At 28.6% G+C, this 22,573-nt stretch overlaps 1 protein-coding gene across 2 annotated transcripts in view; it reads left to right on the plus strand.

Moving 5' to 3' along the window:
* The window catches only part of Tomosyn (syntaxin-binding protein tomosyn), a 108,517-nt gene extending 92,614 nt beyond the window's left edge, over nt 1-15,903 (plus strand). For both annotated transcript variants that reach the window (XM_065506608.1, XM_065506609.1), the window contains exons 16-24: nt 6,625-6,741; nt 6,814-6,936; nt 12,016-12,138; nt 12,361-12,645; nt 12,783-12,891; nt 13,128-13,214; nt 13,287-13,382; nt 15,174-15,298; nt 15,369-15,903. In XM_065506608.1, coding sequence (XP_065362680.1) covers nt 6,625-6,741; nt 6,814-6,936; nt 12,016-12,138; nt 12,361-12,645; nt 12,783-12,891; nt 13,128-13,214; nt 13,287-13,382; nt 15,174-15,298; nt 15,369-15,625 — 1,322 coding nt within the window. In that variant the 3' untranslated portion in view covers nt 15,626-15,903. The remainder of the gene's footprint in view (nt 1-6,624; nt 6,742-6,813; nt 6,937-12,015; nt 12,139-12,360; nt 12,646-12,782; nt 12,892-13,127; nt 13,215-13,286; nt 13,383-15,173; nt 15,299-15,368) is intronic.
* Nucleotides 15,904-22,573: the final 6,670 nt, after the last annotated feature.

Raw genomic sequence — 22,573 nt, forward strand, 5'->3', positions numbered from 1 at the left:
TTTTTATAACGTTCAATTGCCATCATATTGGAAAGAAAAAAGAAAATAGATACAAATATTGACAGTTGACAACCCATAATTAGACATTAAATGTTGATAATTGTGAAGCAATATAATTTTTATTAAATAAAACGTTGTTTTCCAAAATATATGTATGTACTTTCAATAAAATAAATCTTTGAATATGGATTCTATTACTCGAGGTGTGTATTTTTAACAGTTGTAAAGATATTTTATAAATGTTTGTACATATTTAGAACTTATTTTGATGTTTTTACTGGGTCATCTTTTTTGTGAAATTGTGAATAGTATTATTGTCTTTTGTGGTGTAGAACTCCGATAAAGGAGTTTCCTAAATGTAGTTGTTCGTGGGAAACTAAGGTTTAATGCCAAGAAAAAACTGACACGACTTTCATAATTTTGTCTAAGGTTTACAGAAATGTATCTACCAAATCATAAAGGGAGAGTTATGGGCGGCCCATTACAAAAAAGGGGGCATGGACCGCCCATTTTTACTCAAATCAAATATTTTGACAGTAGAAGACTGCAAATCAAATTTGGTGAGGCTGGCTTGTCGGGAAAATGTTTTTGCCAATACTTGGGATTTTTCGGCCATAGTGCAATGGAAATGTCCAAAGAGATTGAGTTTATCGAATATGATAAATATCGGAAGACCCACGTTCAATTTGTTTGTTTGTGTCTGATGGAATTCATGATATATTCATGCATCATTCATGTTCTTATGTTACTTGTGAGCTTCGGAATGTTGATTTTAACTGACAGATGGACATCACTAAATCATCTCTGACTATCAGACTATTTATTATGTGATAGCAAATTAATAAAGTACTGGAGATTACAAATGGAATGACGAAGATTATAAAAACACTAAGCAACCAATTTTCTATATTAGTTTTGGATAAAAAAAAAATACTAACATAAAATCTTTATTAAATTAATATTAGATTTTCGCTTACAGTAATAAAAACCACCAATATTCTGTTGTTTATTTTATTATATTATTTAAAAATTTTAAGTAATTTTTGTTCTTTGTTTTAGTATGAGTTTTGAAATGAACACTTAAAAATCGGTTTAATTTTAATTCGGCTTTATATCATGTAATAAAACATAGTATGTATATATTAATATAATTTGTAGTGTTTCAGTACAAAGTACGAATTAATTCAGGCTTCTTAATTTCCATTACATACAAACATATTTCAATATGGATGAATCAAAAAAATAATAATAAAGCAAAAACATTTATAAACAATTATGTACTTATAAACAAATTAAATGAATTTAATATTTAATATTGTTGTTATTACAATATATACTACACACACATTTGCATTTAGGTCCGTTTGCGAAAACTTACTTTTTTCATAATATTTTGTAATAAATTATTTAAAAAACGTAAGTAAATTCTTGTTTTAAATACAATTACTTTTTATATCATAAAGAACCCCCCCCAAAAAAAAATAAAACAAAATTACATTGAAAACAATTACAAAGCAAAACACACATTTACATACATTTACTATATGTACTACACTAGTAATATGCATAAATACTTATAATAATACAATATTTGTTTTGAACTTAATTTAGAATATACATATGTATCTTTCATTTAAGTCCAAGCATATCTACATAAATAAAAATAGTTCCTCCACATAATATGCTTGTACATACATATGTATTAATATAGTATACATTTACATTTACCTAGATAATATACAATATATTTATGTACAGTTAAGATTAATTATTCGTATTATAAACATAAATATTTTCGAATTTCGAGAGGTAACGATAGATAGGATTAGTGTGACTGACAGTGCAACCCTGAAAGTTTAGTTTGGAAAGGATAATATTTTGTTTTTATTTTTATTTTTTTTTTCAATTTATGCAAATTGTTATGAAATATTATACATATATTTTCAATTTAAGTTTTATATATGTACATATGTAATCATAATCAATCCAGAATTATCATTATAAAAATATACAAAAGTTACAATGGAAAATTTGTACCGCTGTGGTGTAAGGGTTGGCATTTCCCGATTTTTGTTTTATTATTTGATCTCATATAAGCATTGGACAACAATAGAAGGAGTTATCCCAGTTAAAAATCTGTGCACATTTAATTTTGAATAAAATAAACAGTTGTACTCCTAATACAATAAAATTGAAACAATTATTGAATCCAAGCATTAGTGTACCTATTATCATTTTAATTCCAGCCACAAATCGTCTAGCATCTTCTATAAACTATTCTTTTCATTAAAAAAAATCTGTCCATTTTTGATAACTGAAATGTAAGTACAGTTTTGGCCTTATTCTGGGAGAAAATTTGTATGAAAGCTATGCGAAATAGTTGTGTACTTAGCAGAGACCGAAAATAACGAGTTCACTTTCATTTTAATGGTAAATTCTCATTCGCAACCATTTAAAAATAATTTTTTCTGATATATCACTGAGAGAGTGATTTATTCGAGAACATTTTAGGTTTGGGGTTGAGAGAAACAGAAAATAATCAAACACAAATAATCTGGATGAGTGATTTATAATTTATTTTTTTCGTAAAGGCCAGCTTGTGACTTTTATTTGCGAACATGAAAAATAAATCGCAAAAATGCATTTGATGCAAATCAACGTTTAAATATATGAAATTTAGCAAAAGATTTATTACTTCATATTTATCATATTATTTCCATAATTTGTTAAAAATTACGAACAATATGTTATTGTATGTAAATTAAAGAGAAAGTAACAGTTATTAAGAACAAGAACAAATGAATTGTTTATCTCACACCAAACCATTAAAAACAACAAAAACTAATAAAGGTCATACCAAACCATTTAAATAAAAATCATTTTATAACTGTTATTTTCAGTGATTTTTTTTATCGCAAATATATAAATCACAATTTGGGTTTTTTGGTATATTGACGAGTTATTTTCGATCTCTGGTACTTAGCCCTTAATTCACTTCGAATAGAATCGTTGTACACATCTAAGTAATCTGTTCGAAACGGCGCGCCGCGGCGGCTGAATATTAAGCAAGATGAAAACCGGTTAATATTTTTGAATATTTTGTACACAGATTAGTACATATATATGTATATGCAGCGACTTTGACGTTTTACAATTATTATAGCTCCTGTCATTGAATTTCATTCCGATCGAAATTTTTTTGCTTCTTCAGAACAATTTTCAGTTTTCTTATCTTTTGTGAATAAAATTAAAAGATGTAGAGAGATTTTAATCATTTAATTTGGAACTTCGTTTTCTGTATGTGTGAAAAAAATTAAGAGCGTATATGCATTTTCCAATTGTTAATGCCGTTTTAAAAACCAAAAATTTTTAAATTAACAAAATCAAAAGCAATATGAAAAAGCTAAAACAAAATCGATCGGTATAATAACTATGGATTTGAATTCCGAACGAAATGTGTGACAGGACTGATACTAAGGTTGTGATTAACAAAAAATTTTCGAATATTTTTCCCTGTTACTTTTGTTTAAGGTTTACTGGTTTACTCTGCTGAACTTATTCGTTTAGATTGCTTGACTTCTTTTATTAATGTTATTTATATTAAGTTTTCAACATAATTTTTCATTTGTTTAGGGCCTGATTCAGAAACACTACCTGATTCAGAAACACTAAAATGTTTTTATGAAAATCACTTAGTTTTCAAATTGTTGTTGAGTATTTTATGGTCTGGTTTCTGAACAGCTTTTCTATAATTCTATAATAAATTATACACTATTAGTTTTTTTCAATAAATTGTTAGTAACGTAATTTGAAGATAGGGACAAATAAATATTATTATATATTTGTATCTCTTTTCAAATGACAACAATTTTGACATTTAGTTTATGTTTGTGTTTGGTTGCCATATTCGTAAAAACAGCTGAAGCTGATATCTTTCATTTCAGGAATTTTTGTTAAAAAAACAAAAATTTTCATTGCTTTTTATTCTAAATACATACTACATACTATATTTGTTATTTATTAATATTTTATTTACTTTCGTATTGAAAATCGCTAATGCTGTAAAAATAAGCAAATAATTCCTATAGGGAAGGGAACCACCCAAGAACTGGTCCCGTGATTGGTTCATCGCGGGTTGTGACTATTTACAGTTCTAACCTTTAAATGAAAGAGACCTCTTATTTCAACAAGGCGATGTCCTACTTAGAAGTGAATACATTTATACTCACAAAAGCACTTGTCACAAAATTTGGTTAAAATTAATTGATTATATAGCCACTATAGACTACCGCAGGAAACAAACAGATTGTAAATTTGTCGGAATGACTGATTGCAATTGATTGTTGACTAGAAATCATTTTGATTTTCTTTGGCGAACAGTTTTTAAAAAAATTAATGAGTTTCCAAACGAATGAATCGTGTACCGACGAATTGATTTTTATAAATTAAAATCAAATTTTATTTTTTCATATATTTTGTATGTAAAAAATTCAAATGTTCAAAGAATTTCGTTTGGATATTATAAAATTTGTTTAATAAACTCAAACATTTTCACAATATTCCGACGGGCACCCTTCAAAATTCGAACAACAATTTTTTTCTATACAACTGATTGTCATATATATGGGGGATTTCATGTCAAGTAAACCAATTTTTAAAATCGATCGTGATGAAATTTGCACCAAGTTATAGGGGGTCAAAATTTGACATTTTGGCTAAACATGTGTTTTTTCTCATCCATGTAACTTATTACCCAAATAGTTTAGATAGCTATTTCTTCAATCTTTCGAAAATTCCGAAATCAAAAACTTTGTTGACTTTTTTTCAAAATCGGAAGACATCGATTTTAGAAATTGGTTCACTTGACATGAAATCCCCCATATATATTTATCAAATAAAACTGTATTGAAAACCACTTTATGAATGAACAATTTTTCGAATAACCGAAACCCCGTTTTTCGAATATTTGAATTAAAATGAATCTGATTAAGATTGCTAGTAGTTTTTATAATTAAGATCTAAAAATAAGAATAATTTCACAAATAATAAGTTTAGAAAATGCCGGTAATACCCAAATAAATATCGGGGAATCTTCTGAAATTTGGAATGAAAAACTCAATTATTAAGTAATATAATATAAATATCGCACACCCAGTTCAAAAGTGACTCAACTCAAAATTTATTTGAAGCTTAATCTATGCACAATACACTTGTTTATCTATACAAAAAATATCGGTGTATTCTGTTGTTATAACAACAGTTATAACTGTTGCTAAAAAAAACAGATATGTCTTTCATTGTGTTTCAATTGGTATATATGTATGTATTTATTTTCGATTTCTGAAAAATTAAAATTTTGAGTTATGTCACTTTTGAACTGACTTTTACTATTTTCCATTACATTCTTTATTTTTTGTTCTCAAACATTTGCAATGCTAATAAAATTAGTAATAACAATCGAAGTAAAACATATGTATGTTTATAACTGCGACATCTCATAGTTAGTATAGAATCTGATTAATGTTGGAATTCAAAGATTGTATAGTCCTTAAGAGCTATTTTTCGGAATACATATTTCAACAACTATAAAATATTAAGGTTCTTTCGCCAAAATCTATATGTATAATAACATGTTTTTGCATCATTTTTAAAATCTATATGTATGTATTAATAATTAATATTGTTTTGAGTTACGTATTCCTAATTTTAATGAATTACTATTTGTTTAAACAAATAATTATTATTTTACAAATTGACATACTATAATGTGGACCATTTAAATATACTTTTTTTTTAGCTAAGAATATCGACCGACATTTACTGCATTTAATATTATATTTTTTAGTACATATTTTCTATTTATTTTTATGTTTTTTTTTTTTGTTTGTTTTTAAAGTGTTCATTTATTTTAATAATAGCGCTATAAAACAACACATACTTATGCTCCTCGTGGACCTGGTACTTCAAGTTGGCCACAGCAATCTTAAACATTCTTAATTGGAATTTGAATATGAGTCTCTCATTTTGATATTGTCAATCCCAAATGATGGTTTTTAAATTCATATGTCGTCTGCTTGTAATGCATTGTACACATAATAATTAATATATTTACAATAAATAGTTCTAAGCTAAATCTAATTTAAATAATATCAATTATGTACTTATGTATGTAGTCACACTTCACATCCTCAGCATTTATTTCATTTACATTAGCTAACACACCTAACACACCCATCCAACACATTTCTATTCCATTCTAACTATTCTAAATATTTACAACTATTATTAGAATTATAACTACTTGTACTTATTTACAACAACAACTACTACTACTCCTCTGACTATCTAAAACACACACATACATACACACACACATATATATATTTATATATATACTTATAATACTTCTATCTATCCATCAACGAATCAATGTATCTACTATCAACTATCTATCTATATCTATCTATTAATCTTTATAATCTTTAATCACATCATACAAATTCGATCTATTGTAAAGAAAACAAAAAAAAAAACAAAAAAAAGAGAATAATTAATTATCATACATAAATCTCTGTGCACGTCTCAGTGAAATTTATCTAACATATGTTATTAAAATAATTCCAGACAAAGTGGATGGATCTTTCTCCAGATCGAGATCATCATCTATGTCAAGTATAGACATGTCTTCCGCAGAATCTGTTACATGTTTAGCTTTTATTGAAACGTTTGCTAAAAAAAGTGGTAAGTTATTAATGCGTTTATTCAAGATCTACCTACAAGTTGTGCAAATCAATTAAACTCGATCAATTACAGACATATTATCACTAGTACCCACACTATGGATTGGTACTAGTTTCGGTTCAATACTTACACTAGTGGTTAGCATGCCCGAGCGAGAAGTTCGTAAATCACAACCTGTTTTGGTTACCATAAATGGTATGTATTGCTTACAAATTTATAGTGCAAAACATGTAATTTCATTTCAATATATTATTTATAAAAGTGGTTTGGCTGGTTTAAGTTACAAGGGTGATAGTGATTCAATTTAAAACCAGCCATCGTGATACCTTTTCCATTTTCCCCAATAATGTAAATTTAATTTAAAAAATTAATAAAAACTCGGAGTCAATCAATTACTACTACTACTACTACCTTCACATTTTAGTAGCAGTAGTTGTAGTAGTAACAATAAATGACAAATCTAAAAGTAGCAGAGTAAATTGTTTTGTATTGCTACCTTAAAAAAGAAAAAGTTGTAAAGTACCAGAGTCATGTGTTTTCTATTCTGCTACTTATAAAATATAGTAGTAATAGAAGTAGCAGTTGATGTAGCAGTTAAGTAGCAGTTGAGGTAGCAATAGAAGTAGTCAAAAATAAAAATCTTCAGCCAAAAATTTATATTGTCTGTTGTTGTGATTGTATATTTCCCAACAAACCAAAACTATTTAGTAAAAATAACTTGTAACAAGCTTACCAACATAAGCCTTACTATTGCAAAAGTCTTATTACAAATTATTTAATAATGAAAACTGAACCCTTGCGATAATATTACTTGCCTGTAGTATATAATAAGCTTACATTCGTAATATTTTTATAAGCTTGGGAATATAACCAAATAATATTTGTACTCGTTTTTCATTCGTACTTAATTTTTCAGAAATTTATAAATTATTTATTAAGTTTTATTATTTTAATAATTACTTTTTTTAAAGTTTTAAACTTTTTAAAACACTTCACTCTTTGAACAAAACACTAAGAGTAAAAACTTCAACAAATAATACTAAATGCACTCACACGTCATATAACGGGACATCATTCTCAACAACACTTACAAAACCATTGCGTGCATAAGTCATTTGCTATCATATTTATTAAATTGTTAACTTTTTCTCTTATGATAAGTTTATTCTACAATTTAGTTACATTTTGCTTATGAAATGGTCGGTTGGGTTATGTAAGATGTTCGTTAGGACTTCAGTTTGTAGGCCTTCTAAAAGACATACTTACTTATTCTAAAAGCTCCAATACTCATTCCACTCTGGCTGCTATTAGAAGGTGTTCAATAAGCCCTATGAATCCCCTTCTAATAACAAGTGAGTAAATGAAAATAGTCTACATCAAAAAATAAAATACTCTGCATGTCTTTGATTAACTCTCTTTACAAATTTACAAAAATAAATGGCTTGTTGGCTACCAGCAGCCCATCATAAGTAGGCCTTCTCTCAGCTCTCTAACAGCAGCGAGTATGCAAGGCCTTGGCTCGCAATGACACGCCGTGTCATGCGGCTAGAAGTCTTTGTGTCTGCAAAATGAGGCATTTATGAAGGCCTCCTCAAATTGCTGAGATATGAGGAAAAAACTAGGACAACCTCGATTTTTGACCTATATCTGGATTACTAAGTCATTAATATAGACAATATAGATATCTAATGACCTTTTGCAACGACGTATATAAGACCATAGTAAGTTGGACCTACAATAGGTCAAAATCGGAAAAAATATTTTTTAACCCGAATTTATTTTCACCAAAAAAAAATTTTAAAATTAAAATTTTTTTTTTAAATTAAAAAAAAAAAATTAAATAACAATTCAAAAAAAAATCCAAAAAATTAAAATAAAACAACTTTGGAAAACAAATTTGTTTACCTAAAAATATTTAAAATTCAACTGCTACCTGACTGCTACTTCTTCTACTAGGTCAACTTCTTATTGATACCTTACTGCTACTTCTAAATAATATAAATCAAAACTCTATGTAAAGCAGTAGCAATGATTTGTATTTTAATGCTACTACTCCATTTACAATTCAAGTTTTATTACTACTGCTCTGTTTAGAGTTTTATGTTTGAATGTAGCAGTAGTTCTGGAAACAAAAAGAAAACGAAAATAGATAAATGCTACTGCTACCGTTACTGAACATTTTTTTGAAGCAGTAGTTTTAGCAATAGTTAAACATTTTTAGTTATCGTAGCTTTTTAAACACTGATTATAGGTATCCCAATTCGATATCTTGATATAATCTAGTAATATATGGTCTTAGGTAGAGTTTCGTTTACGGTTTTAATCGAAAACGAAACCGCAGTTTTTCAAGGCATAAAACCGAAACTGACAATTATTCTTTGGTTTTTGCTTTTAATCTATTTTAAGTAGAAAAATTAAAAATTTAGAAATGATAAACAAAATGGTTCATCTAAAAACAAATCAATCTAAAAATATCTTAAGATTTCTTATTTTTTTTTAAATTGTATTACACACAATAATTGCTTCAGATGATGTAGCATGCTACCTTTCGCAGGTTAGGCAAGGAAACCTGTTAATAAAGAATGACACAAACTAATTTAAAAATATTGATTACAGGAGTATTTCCTGACAATTAAACTTCAAATGACTGTTTATTTAAACATTTTTGTAACAATAATACATTATCCGATAGAAGTATGAAGTACTACACAGAAAGAATTATTGCTGAAATATTTTCTAACAATCGCCTGTCTGAAACTAATTTTATTTTCAATAAATATTTTTATAGATTCTATTAATATTTTTGTTTGATTTTTATTTTAATACAACACTTGGGATAAAACAACAACACAAGCAAGTAAATAAGTGTGTTTGTTGTTATCATGTGCATCTTACACACATTTGGTAGTTTCGTTTGCATGCGTGTATTTAACATGAGTTGATATAATTCTCATTTGGTTAAAAATATTTTTTAAATAAGTAGTTTTGTTTTTGTCAAAGACTTTACAAAAATTGTATGATATATGATAAACATCTGAAATACTGTTTTAGATGTTTATTAATTACTTTTTTCTTTACCTAGCTTTTTCTTTCTTTATTTTCTTATTTGTAGTTTTTTTCTTTATTTTCCTATTTTTGTTTTCTTTTTTTTTCTGATATTATTATTTTTAAAAAACTTTTTTATTGGTTCTATACCAGTGATGTTCAAAAATAAAAATGAAGATGTATTGGTGATATTGGTTTGTATAAGAACAAAATAAAGAATGTTTAGATTTAGAATTTTTGCCAGATATATAACCAATTTATTAAATAAATGTAATATAAATTTTAAGGATATGAAAGAAAATACATTATACGGCCTGAATTCTCTCAAATTGTTTATTTATTTTTGACTTTGTCTTTTTTGTGTTTAATTGTAATTGAAACGCGTGTGTTTGCTATGCTTCATCCTAAAACCAACCAACAACAATGCTTAATGAATTTCTTTAAAAAATGAGACATTTGTTACGCTCTTTAAAAGAGCATAACAAATGTGTGTACATTTTTTAAAGAATTGTTATATGGGATGAACATCACTGTTCTATATCAAATTAGCTTAAAAATAATTTTTTGTACCAGACAAAAATTTTACTGTTTTAAACAAATTTTTGTTTGAAATTGTGTTGTAAATTCAAACAACTTTTTTATTTAATAGTATACTTTTTTTAATTGAAAAAATATTGTTTTTTTGTTCAATTAAATTTTTGCAAAATTTCTTGTTTGAATTTACAAATTTTGTGATAGGTCCTAATTCAAACAAAATTTTGTCTGATTGAGCAAATTTCTTGATTTAATCAGAAATTTAATTCTTTCTGTGTAGCTGACCCGGTTCGCTTCGCTTAGTACTATTGAGTATAACACGTCTCCAGTTTCAAGTTATCCATCCCAATTAGATGAACGAAATAGTAATAGTACTATACTTAGTATAGTATACTATAGAGCTAGTTTCTTACTTGTCAGTTATACTCAGCTTAACACGCTGTTATATTAAACCTGAAACATATTTTGCCGGGATTTAACCAATGATTGTGTTTCTCACTAATGGATTAATTTTGTAAGCATTGCCATACTTTTCAGTCAAATCGAAACCTCTGTTTTGATATTCTTCGTTTTTTTAGAAACTGTAGTCTTAGGCCACTGACATCTGTCATGTTTTTTACGAAATAAGATTCAAATATATTAAATCGTATATTTGATTGTGCAGGAATTCTACCATCTGTACATACATCTGTACGATTTTTTAAGGTTGCATTGCATACAAACGTTTTGGAATTCACACTGTGGGGGAATCACACACTGCACAGTGGGGAATCTGAAAAAAAAGTGGAAATAAATCTGTAACTTCTAAACGAATTGCCCGATTTTAATAAAATTTCCAGTGGCTATAGAGGAGGTGTTGATAAGTTTAAGTTTTGAATTTGGGCTTATAACACGAAGGGGGGCCGAGCCACAATGCCCCAAAGTAGGGCACCTCGGGTATATCAAAAATTAAAAATTTTTGTTTGCGATCCGATTTGAAATATTTATATATATGTATATATGGAATCTACTAGACTAGATCTACAAAAACATTGCTTTAGCCATATATTATCTTTTATAGTTTACGAGTTATTCGCATTTGAAAAGTAAAATTTTATTTTATTTACCTCTACCTTGGTCTGGTTTTTTGCTAATAACGGATCCAATTCTTTCCCGATTTTCTTGAAATATAATTTTTTGAATTTTGAATTTTCTAGTGGCTTGAGACAAGTTAATGGCCTGGTGATTTTTTAATAATTTTAAAATTTTGTAACCAATTTTTGTCTTTTATATCTCATTAAACGACAATTACGTACACATTTCGACTCTTTTAAATTAAATTGCAAAAGTAATTATTTAATGCAAATTTTTTTAAAAAATCTGAAAAAAATCCATTTTTCCCCCTTGTAAATGCACCTCAAAACTAAATCGAAAGTCGGCACGGGTTGCCCTTCTTAGAACGAGCTAAAAAAATGTTTGGTGGTATTTTAGGTCATTACGAAAGTTTTCAGGGGGTACCGTTTCAACATTTCAAAAAAATTAATTCTAAGGGACACTAGTACATATCTGTATATATTTTAATAATATAGAGAGTATGATGATTTTAACTTAATTATTTAATAAACAAACACTTTGGTGGAAAAAAATGTTTTGTCGAAAAAGTAATTTTTATAATTAAATGCAACCTATTATAACCTAACTTTTTTTATCTTTTAGGAGGCCCTATTTTACGTCTTAAAGGTTCAATAACATCTATGTCATTTTTGGATGCTTTTGGCACAATCATACCCTTTTCGTATGAGCCATGGCGAGACGATAGTAGAGATGGAAAAAAAGATCGTATGTGTAGAGTGATTTAATTATTTTTAATTTAGTATAACTAGATTTTTACACAATTCAATAACATACTATAACCCCCATTAACACAAAGTCTTGTTATGACAGTATGACTACTGTCGATTAAAATAATTATTATATGAAAACTACATTGTAATAATGGGGAGAAGTTTTTAGTTTTTAATATAAAATAATACTACTATTTTTTTTATTATAAATACAAAGGAACGCCCACAAAAAGTAGCAGTCGAACGAGTCCTACATTTACACCAACAACTGCCAATACAATATCAAATACATCTGGTGGCAATGTGAGTACTAGTGCTAGTAGCAGTGGTATTAGTGGAAGTGTTAGCACTGGCCTCGATAACATAGCGGATAGACAATACGTCATCATTGCAAGCGAAAAACAAACTAAAGTCTACGATATTGCAAATCAGTGTTGTATAAATCGCATTCAATTATCTGAAATGGATTATGCAGTCAAAGCAGCAACTATCACAATGAAAGGTATGAATTTAATTTATTCTACGGAATGCCCTCAATTATGTTTTATTTTACAACTATTCAACTTGGGTTTATTTAACATTGAAGTTATCATGTTAAAATAAATTAAATATCTATGTTCACTTCTTCTTCTAATTCAGGTGGAACTTGCTTAGCAACCTATCTTTCGAATGGCCATTTAATGGTTCATAGTCTTCCTAGTCTAAAGATGTTATTGGATACAGAATTCTTACCAATTATGAACTTAAGGTAAGAGTGAAACTATAAAGTTTTCATTTAATCATTACAATAGCTTTTAAAGCTTGAATAAAGTATTAGCTTAAAAAATAATTTAATATTACATACTTGCAAAAAAGGAAAAAAAAACATTGAAGAAATTTTCAGATTTTTTAATTTTAAACTTATTTAATACAAAAATTTGCAATTTTTTTCGATTAACATCCTAATTAATAATTACTTTTATTGTTTCGTAATTTTTGTTTTAGTTTTCAAACCAAATGCAAACAGGGAATTGTGGATCCAATGCTTTCCATATGGGGTCAACAAATCATTGTTCATGAAGATATAACACAGTAAGCATTCGTAAATAATTGACCAATTTCATTTCAACTAGTTGATATTTGCTTTTTTTTTTTCATTTCTAGAATATCAAAAATATTTTGCTTTAGTAATAAAGGTCATGGTTTGTACATGGCATCACCCACCGAAATACAAAAGTTTACAATATCGTCGGAGTTTTGGTAAGTACATTTTTATTTATCATTAGATTAACTTGCCTAATATTCGAGGTGGCCTTAACGTCCTTTTGCTCAGAGTGTATACCTTTCATAGCAGAGTTTGTCTGAGTGTTATGTTTAGTATTTATTTATTATAAGATTAACTTTCCTAATCTTGATCATGTCTTCGAGGTGTCATTAAAGTCATCTTGGTCCAAATCCAGGAGGTTAATATTAAATAACTGTAAATCTGTGGTCGTCATTTACTATCAATCTGTCAGATCGAAATTTTGATATAGATTAACATTTAAAAGTTATTTTTATGTAAAAACTTGATAAATAACACAAAATTTTAAGAACAAAACACACTAATGAAGTCAAATTTATACATCAAAGATCATCAATTTATACATCAAATTCAATTTAACGTTTGGTTAAATCATCACTAAATTTTTAATGCATCATTAGTAAGATTTAGCCTAAACTTCTAGAATTATGCGGAAATTAATGTTTCATAGTTTCAGTGTAATTGATTCTGAAAAAGTTTTTAGAAAAACTCACAATCCCTCTACTACTTACAATCATTTTAATTATTAAAAATTTGTATTAAATTAAAAATCTTATTTTATAAATCAGACCAAATGTTTGATACAATATGTCGTCCCCTTAATAAAACAATAGTGTATAATTTTTTTCTCGAAATAATTGAGTTTAAAATGTTTGTGTTAGTAGACATCTAGAACAAAAGTTATATTTCAATTAATCTTTTGACCCACTTTGTGGAAGTAGAATTTCACCAAATAATGGTGTATGTGCTTATACACTATTGTTTTATTGAGGGGACGATGTATACTAATAAAAAATTCATCAAAACATATGAGATTTAGTGATTTTAGACCCACATTTTAAAAACCGAAATTCAACATTTCAAATTAACCGGTTCGCAAAATACCGGTTTATAAACGCTAGATGTGAAACTTGATTCTTAGCTTTATAGTAAAATTTATGTTTTTATTTTGGATATACTGTTATCTGAATGTTTCATCTAAGTGGGATGTCCTGAATGGGATCTATAGAAGATATAGACGCCCACTGATACTACTCACTTGGATCAATGAATTTGATAACTATGTGTTATCTTACAAATAAAATATGTAAAAGAGAGAGAGAGTGATTGATAATATATAAGCGAATGTAGGTCCTTAGACAAGATAATAAATACATAATGGAGTCCCACAATGTTTTAATCCCTAAACCTACTATTCATAATAATATATAATATTATTAAAGGATTCCACGATGTAGACACCTTCACTAACTCGTTATCTCCATTTAGAAACGTCCGCATAAACAGAATGGCTCTCTATAATAATGGAGAGGCCCTCAAGTAATCTCGTGTCATCCTAGAATGCAATTTATAGAGAAGAATAGCCTTGGAATGCCAATATTTTGACCAAATCATTTGGCTACCTAAGTTTTGAAGAGAATTAGTTAGTAAACATATTATTTTTATTATTTTATAAATTATTTTTTTGGCCATGAAAATCAATTGTGAGCGTCGTCAGGCTCATTAACTTTTCCAGCTCAACCATAACATTTTTTAACGAATCAACACCTATTTGTTCGGTGTGATGGCTCCGGTACTAACACTCCTATCGATGATAGCCTAATCCCAGAATTCTTACCAACCTTAGATCCTCAACCATCTTCGGCATCCAATGCATACTAGTTTAAAGATTTGATTGCATATTTTTAATATGTAAATGCAAACTAATATTGTTATTAATGAAAATATTATCTCTTTTTACTTTCTAGTCAATTTATATTAGAAATGATGGGGAACTTGTACACAGTTCAAGAGATGCCAGAACAACCGAAGGAAAGCTTTTTTAAGGGTTTATTTGGCGGCGGTGCTAAAAGTTTGGATAGAGAAGAACTATGTAAGTTTACTTTTGTTTTTGTACGTTCAAATTTATTTATTTTCTTTTTTCTTAATTTTCTACATTTCAGTTGGAGAACAAAGCGGGAAAGCAAATCGTTCTATTGCTAAACACATTCCGGGCCCTACTATAGATCAGTTAAATCAAAGAGCTTCAACTGCAGCATCTGAAATTAGTCGCGCCCATCAATTGGCAATGGAACGTGGTGAAAAACTGAATTTGCTGGAAGAGCGTGCCGAACGTATGGCCAATCAAGCTCAAGATTTTAGCGGTACAGCGCATAATTTAATGCTTAAATACAAGGATAAAAAGTGGTATCAGTTGTAAAATATTTATTATAGGAGCCAATTCTACTACCACAGTTATTGTAATATTGCTTTTATAACAACAAAAACCCAAAAATAACAACAACAACAACAAACACTTTCTACTACATTAAAAAGAGTACACTTATTTAATTTCTGTTTTCAAATCGTCATGTTATTTATATATTAAAGAAAAAAACAAAAACAAAAAAAAACAAAACGTAAAGTATATAATGATTACAACAAAAAAATGTTTTTAATAAAATATAGACCAATAAAAAACGTGTTAAATATTTACAATATCTGTGTTTTAATTTCAATTTATTGTTATAAACTGAATTAAGATTTACATTCAATGTCAGACAAATGTCAAGAAAACACTTATTTTCCTATTCGCGGTATATTGTAGTGTTATCGATTGACTTTAAATTTATCGAGTTTATCTATAATTTTCTTTTGCAAAAGAAAATTTTTATTTCGGAAAAATATTTTAATTATTTATCTTTATTTAAAACTAGCTTGACCCGGTGCGCTTCGCTACTCCTGTCGTAGTAAAATAAAAAATATATAGCCTATTGACGCTTCCCAGTAAGGATCTATCTACGTTCCAAATTTCAATAAAATCGGTTCAGCCGTTTAGGCGTGATGCTCGAACAAATAAACAAACCAACAAACAAAGACATTTATATATTTATTTATATTTAAAATTTAAATATAATAGGAATTTTTTGTTGATTTATGCCAAAAAATCAGTTTTTTTTATTTAAAATACCATTTTTCTGAAAACAATTTAAGAGTCACATTTCGAATTAAAATCATAAAGTAAAACAAATTTTATCAACAAAACCGTATTAACTCAAATATAGGCTCAAATCGAAATAATACCTTTTTTATGAAAATATAAGCTGCATTTCTATTTCAACTTTTGTATTAACTCAAAATAATAAATTTTTGTTGATATTGTTACGTTTTAACCTTTTCAAAACGTTGGTTTATTTCCATTAAATAAACCGGATACTTTTGATTGCAAATAAAAGCCGTTTAGTAGTTTAAAAATTGTAACAACTCTTTATTTATTTAAAATGTACAACAACAGAATTAAATAGTCGCTCAGTGTTTTTTTATACACGTTTATAAATTCGCAGAAATACAGACATACCTTATAATGTATACGAATTCACTGGAAAATACAGCACACTTTAACACTGTCATCTATACTCTAGATTGTTCTTTAACGGTCAATGCTGGTATATTCGAATTCTAGAGCTTTCGATATCACTTAGTGTTGCCATACTTACAATCAATGATCAACTCAAAGCTTTTATTCAATGTTATTAATACCCACAGATAAGTTACAGTTTGAGATTCACTACTGTTTTTAAAAGCATTACGCCACTTTAAATCCGCCGTTAAAATCGTTATATTTGAATTCAAGTACAATTTCGTAACAATATATTTAAAAGTAGTCACTACATTATGTAGAGAAATGTAATTCTATGTTCATATAGATTCAAAGGTTTATTTCAGAATAAAAATATTTTTCATTTTGCTATAAATTCAAAAACCTACTTATATCTGTATATCTATCTATATATGTATATAAAAATGAAATGGTCCATGCATGTAATGGCGTATTGGCTGATTTTTTTTATTCGATTCGAAATTGTGGAGATGGGTAAAACTCTGAAATTTTTTTTTTAGTCCAGCCAACTGTAATAAAAAATGCTCCCTAAAGTATGCAGTACAAATTTACATATTTTATTTGCAAATAAATTAGAACAGACAGGTATGTGGGTTTGAGAAACTTGAAGAACTAACATTAGTAAATAGCTACCGGGTGAAACCGGGCGGTCAACTAGTAAATTTATAAATTTCAATACAATTTAACAAAGTATAAAACTAACAAGTTTGTAATAATTATAATAAATATTCCAATACCCTTTTAATTAACCCATTAGTGCGCATAGTCCCTTATATGGGACGCTCGAATTTTCTACTGTAGCACTTTCAAAAATTGATATTTTTGAACAACAAGAAGGGTATGCCGTTACTAACATTCCAACAAATCATGTTTTATTTCATTTGTTTCTATTAATGTGATTTGTGTGTTGTGTTTTATGCAAAATATGGAAAACCAATTTGTGAAAAAACAAAAATCGCGAACTGGATAAGAAAATTTGGAATACATTAAATAGTATGTGAATATTTGTTATTTTTTGTGTGTTGTTCTTTGTAAATAAGTGTAATGATTAAATTTATGTAAAAAAATTATGACAAAATGTTATGCCACGTGTATATAGTGATTTTGAATTCAACGTCCCCTAAGAGGGACACTGCGTCCGTAGTACAATTGTGATACTATGATTGAGTATATATTTATTTCATATATAGACTAACAGTTTCTGAAATATTGGATGAACGGGATGCTCTTGAAGATAATGATTTCAATGTCGTTGCAATTTGCGAAATTCCACCATTAGATGGAGCCGATACCGATGAATGCGATGATGAGCACGATGCAAATCTTAATCATCTGGGTTATACAGCATGTAAAATTGTATAAGGAAGATAGTGAACGGGTGCTGTAAGTATTTCCCAACCAAAAGTGTTCATCGATATAATATGGGCATGGGAGTCGTTGATAAGATGGATAAACTATTTGCAGTCTACAGTCAGACTAAAGAAATGGTGGTGGCCAATATTTACATATCTCCTTGATGCCTCAGTTGTTATTGCATGGCTGCTGATGAAGAAGTTACATCCTAATGATCCGAAATGTGCATTTCTTCTTTTTTTCGCCGAAATATTGCTACATCCTACCTTGAAACGTATGGTACCCCACTAAAAGGGTACTGCTACACGTTCAATATATATTTTTATATTTGGATCGCAATCGATTGTAAGGGCACTGCTACACGTTCAATATATATTGTGATATTTGGATCGCGATCCATTGTAATGGATCACGCAAAATTAGGTTATTCTGCGATTTGGATCGCGATCCATCAATACTGTATTCTACACATTCAATAAATATCACGATACTGGATCGCGGTCAATATATATTGAACGTGTAGCAGTGGCCACGATACACGATATGATGGAAGAAACCACCATATTGAATATTCAAAATCTGATAAACGATGTGGACATTGCGGGAAAAAATAAACTCTATTTTCAACAAATATGAAAAGGTCTTCACCCCAAAAAATGTTTTAAAAGTTATCATACGCCTAGTGTACCTACTGCGCAGTGTCCCTTATAAGGGACGGTCCATAACTCCAAAACTTGAAGTTTTTTTGAATCAAGTCTTTTTAAAATTAATTTTTATTAATAGTTGGTGAAAATTAGTTGAGGAAAGTGTCCAGGGAACTTCGTCCACTAATGGGTTAATACAATTGAAACAAACTTCTAAATTTCGAAAATTTAATATGAGACAAAGGTTTTGTTAATATATCGGCTTGCATCTCTTCTGTATGACAATACGATAACGCCAGAATATTTTGATTTTGCCTTGCATTGTCTAAAATTTGAATTTGAGAGGGTAATTGTCTCCAAAGACGAATTGAATTTTTTGAGAACTAAAGTCAACATTAGTAACGAAGTATTAATCCATAGGTAGTATTGTACCGTGTAAAAATGTTTCCGAATGAAATTGCAAATTTTGATATGATTCAAATTTAGAGCTTTAGCTGATGTCGAGCGACTGAAGTCGTTAAAAAATTAAAACATTTGTGGTTTTTGGTCGGTAGTAATTTCGTCTGCAAATGTGGAAAGAGTTTTTTATTTTCAAAATATAATAAAAACTAAGGAAAGAAACAGACTACATGTGCCAATATTAAACGCTTATTGGCCAAGTACTAACGATTTTAGATATTGTGAGTTTTTATAAAAAAAATCGTTTTTAGTGATCACAGATCGAACTCCTTTTCTTGATTAAACGCTTATTGGACAAGTTAATAGCAATATTATATATTGTGAGTTTTTATATAAAAAAATCGATTTTTGTCCAGAAATATGAGTGATTACAGATCGAGCTCCTTTTCTTGATTAAACGCTGATTGGCCAAGTTCCTAACGTTTTTGGATATTGTGAGTTTTTATATAAAAAATAGATTTTTGGTCAGAAATATTTTGAGTTTTTATATAAAAAATAAATTTTTGGTCATAAATATGAGTGATCACAGATCGAGCCCTATTCTTGATTAAACGCTTTTTATATAAAAAAATAGATTTTTGTTCAGAAATATGAGTGATCACAGATCGAGCTCCTTTTCTTGATTAAACGCTTATTGGCCAAGTTACTAACGATTTTTGGACGGAAATATAAGTGATCACAGATCGAGCTCTTTTTCTTGATTAAACGCTTATTTGCCAAGTTATCAGCGAATTTAGATATTTTGAGTTTTTATATAAAAAATCGATTTTTGGCCAGAAATATGAGTGATCACAGATCGAGCTACTTTTCTTTATTAAACGCTTATTGGCCAAGTTGTCAGCGAATTTAGTTATTTTGAGTTTTTTAATTAAAAATCGTGATCTCGTTTTCGAATTTTAATTAATAATTTTAGTTTCATATTTTAATAATGCAGTTAATAATAAAAGAATTTCACGTTCAAGCGTGTAAAACATTGGTTTATATTGTAAAATTTTATATTTTTCTCATGTAATTCGACAATCGCTAACATGAACCCCCTTGGTTTTAATTAGTTCATGTTGCCGCGAGTGCACTGTATTTTGTTGTTGTGTCAGCCATAAAAGTTTTACTCTCAGTTACGCCTCTAGTTCTACCCTGTGCTTATGGTGTTCTATTTACATTTTGATTGAAAGATCGATGTACAGTTAACCAATTAAAATAAGAAATACTTTTCGATTGGTTTGCTGTGATGAATTTATTCATATTTTTTTTTTACGAATTTTACTACGAACATTTAAAAAGAAATTAGCCAAATATGTGCAGCCGTTTTCCTTTTTTAGATAAATCGAAAAAAGTGGGCGTGGTCATTCCCTAAAAACCTAAGCTGGACTAAATCGGTCCGTCCGTTCTTAACTGATGCAATTACCAACGAACGACATTTGATTTTTATTTATATAGAATCTATATTATAGATACATAGATATAATGTATGTTAATTAGACATGCCCTTAAAAAATAGATTTGCTTTGGATAGGTCTTATTTTGTTCATTAGCAGCTAAAACTAACTACTACAAAATTTAAGTGCAATCGGATAACTAGAACACGTGCCGGAAATGGTACTTTTTTCGATATCTTAAAAAAAATTCCCTATTTAAATACTGTTTATTAAACATTTGCAATAAAACTAAGCTACTAGAGAAAATTATCTTTCTAACAAGTTATCAAATAATAATTTCGAAAAATAACAAAGTTATACGACTTTTATATGACCAAATATTGAGCAAAAAGTGATAGTTTACTCATATTTTACTCGCATTTCTATTGTTGACATAGCTTTTGCATGCAAAACAGTGAGTACATAATACAAATATGTCGTTTTTCTTGGATATATGACGTAGGGAAATACTAACTCGATGTTCATGTTTTATAACTTGATACCCCCAGTAACACGAAGTCTGGTTATGTTTTAACTAATAGTTATACTGACAGTTTTCATACAAAAATAATTTTAACCGACTGTATAACTATTAGTTAAGGCATAACCAGGCTTCGTGTTAATGGGGGTTAGAAAGATAAATTTCTGTAGAAGCTTAGGTTTATTGAAAATGTTTTAAAAACAGTATTTAAAAAGTGAATTTTTTTAAGATATCGAAAAAAGTACCATTATTTACCCAAATTTCAATCGATTTCCGGCAAATACAACAAACCCAAAAGCAAAAACAGCAACAGGCAACTTTGACAGTTCACCTACTTTTTAACAAAAACAAAGTACCTGTTGTTTTTGTATTGTTGTAGTGATGCAGTCACCTTTCTAAGTGTGCCCTGGGTCGACTGTTCCGTACAGAGGCTTCGGCGAACTGTTCAATACACAGACTTCGGTCGACTGTTCAATACAGGAGCTTTGACTAAATGTCCCCCCTAGTTAAGTGCATTTACGTGTATTATAGACAAAGTATCTAAAATATTATAGTTTTAGTTATCACCCGATCCTGTAAATTAAAAACATGTCAAACCTTACTTAAAGGTAATTTTGTTGCGGAATTTCGTTTTTTTTTCAGTTTATTCAATAAACTAAACTGTTTTTGAGTTACGCGAATATATGTTGTGCAACCTCCTCCATTTTCGAAATAACGCTATATCTCGAAAATACGAGGTTAGCACCACTGAATTCAGCGTACCCGAATTAATTTAAGCCGCTGGGTGCCCCTCTTGACAGCAAAAAAGTATCAATTTCGTGCATAGTGATATTAAACAATAAAGAAAGATATTATCGACCCCAGAAAGGGTAAATCAATTGTGTTATCACTTAAGGTTTGTGGATCCGTAAGTCTACCCTGGACTCGACTGAACTACCCCAGTCGACGTCAAAACCACGTTATAACCCATCCAAAGCAAATCTATTTTTTAAGCGCATGTCTAATGTTAATGTTAAGTTTTTAAGTTTTTTTTTTATATACAATTGAATTTTTATGTACGTTTTTGATGTTTTAATAAAGTAAAAAATGGAAAAAATTAAAATTTTTTATTATGATGATATAAGTTTTACTGCTGTTGATGAGAAGTGAAATATCTAAAGTCAGATTGTCTATCAGTAAGCAGGGAATTTGTATATAAATACATACATAATTACTAATTTGGGCATTATTAGTAATGCCCAAATTAGATTGTTGTCAGATTTTTTTTACCTCCATCGCCAAAAGCTAAACGAAAAATCGCAAAATAAATTTTTGGAGTTTTTTATTGTAAAATGTATTATAAAGTCTTAAATATAGTGCATTAGTTATTTATATTAAATTGATATCAAAAGTATACATTGTATTAGAATTAAACTTT

The sequence above is a fragment of the Calliphora vicina genome, chromosome 4, assembly GCF_958450345.1.
Source record: "Calliphora vicina chromosome 4, idCalVici1.1, whole genome shotgun sequence".
Taxonomy (NCBI): Eukaryota; Metazoa; Arthropoda; class Insecta; order Diptera; family Calliphoridae; genus Calliphora; species Calliphora vicina.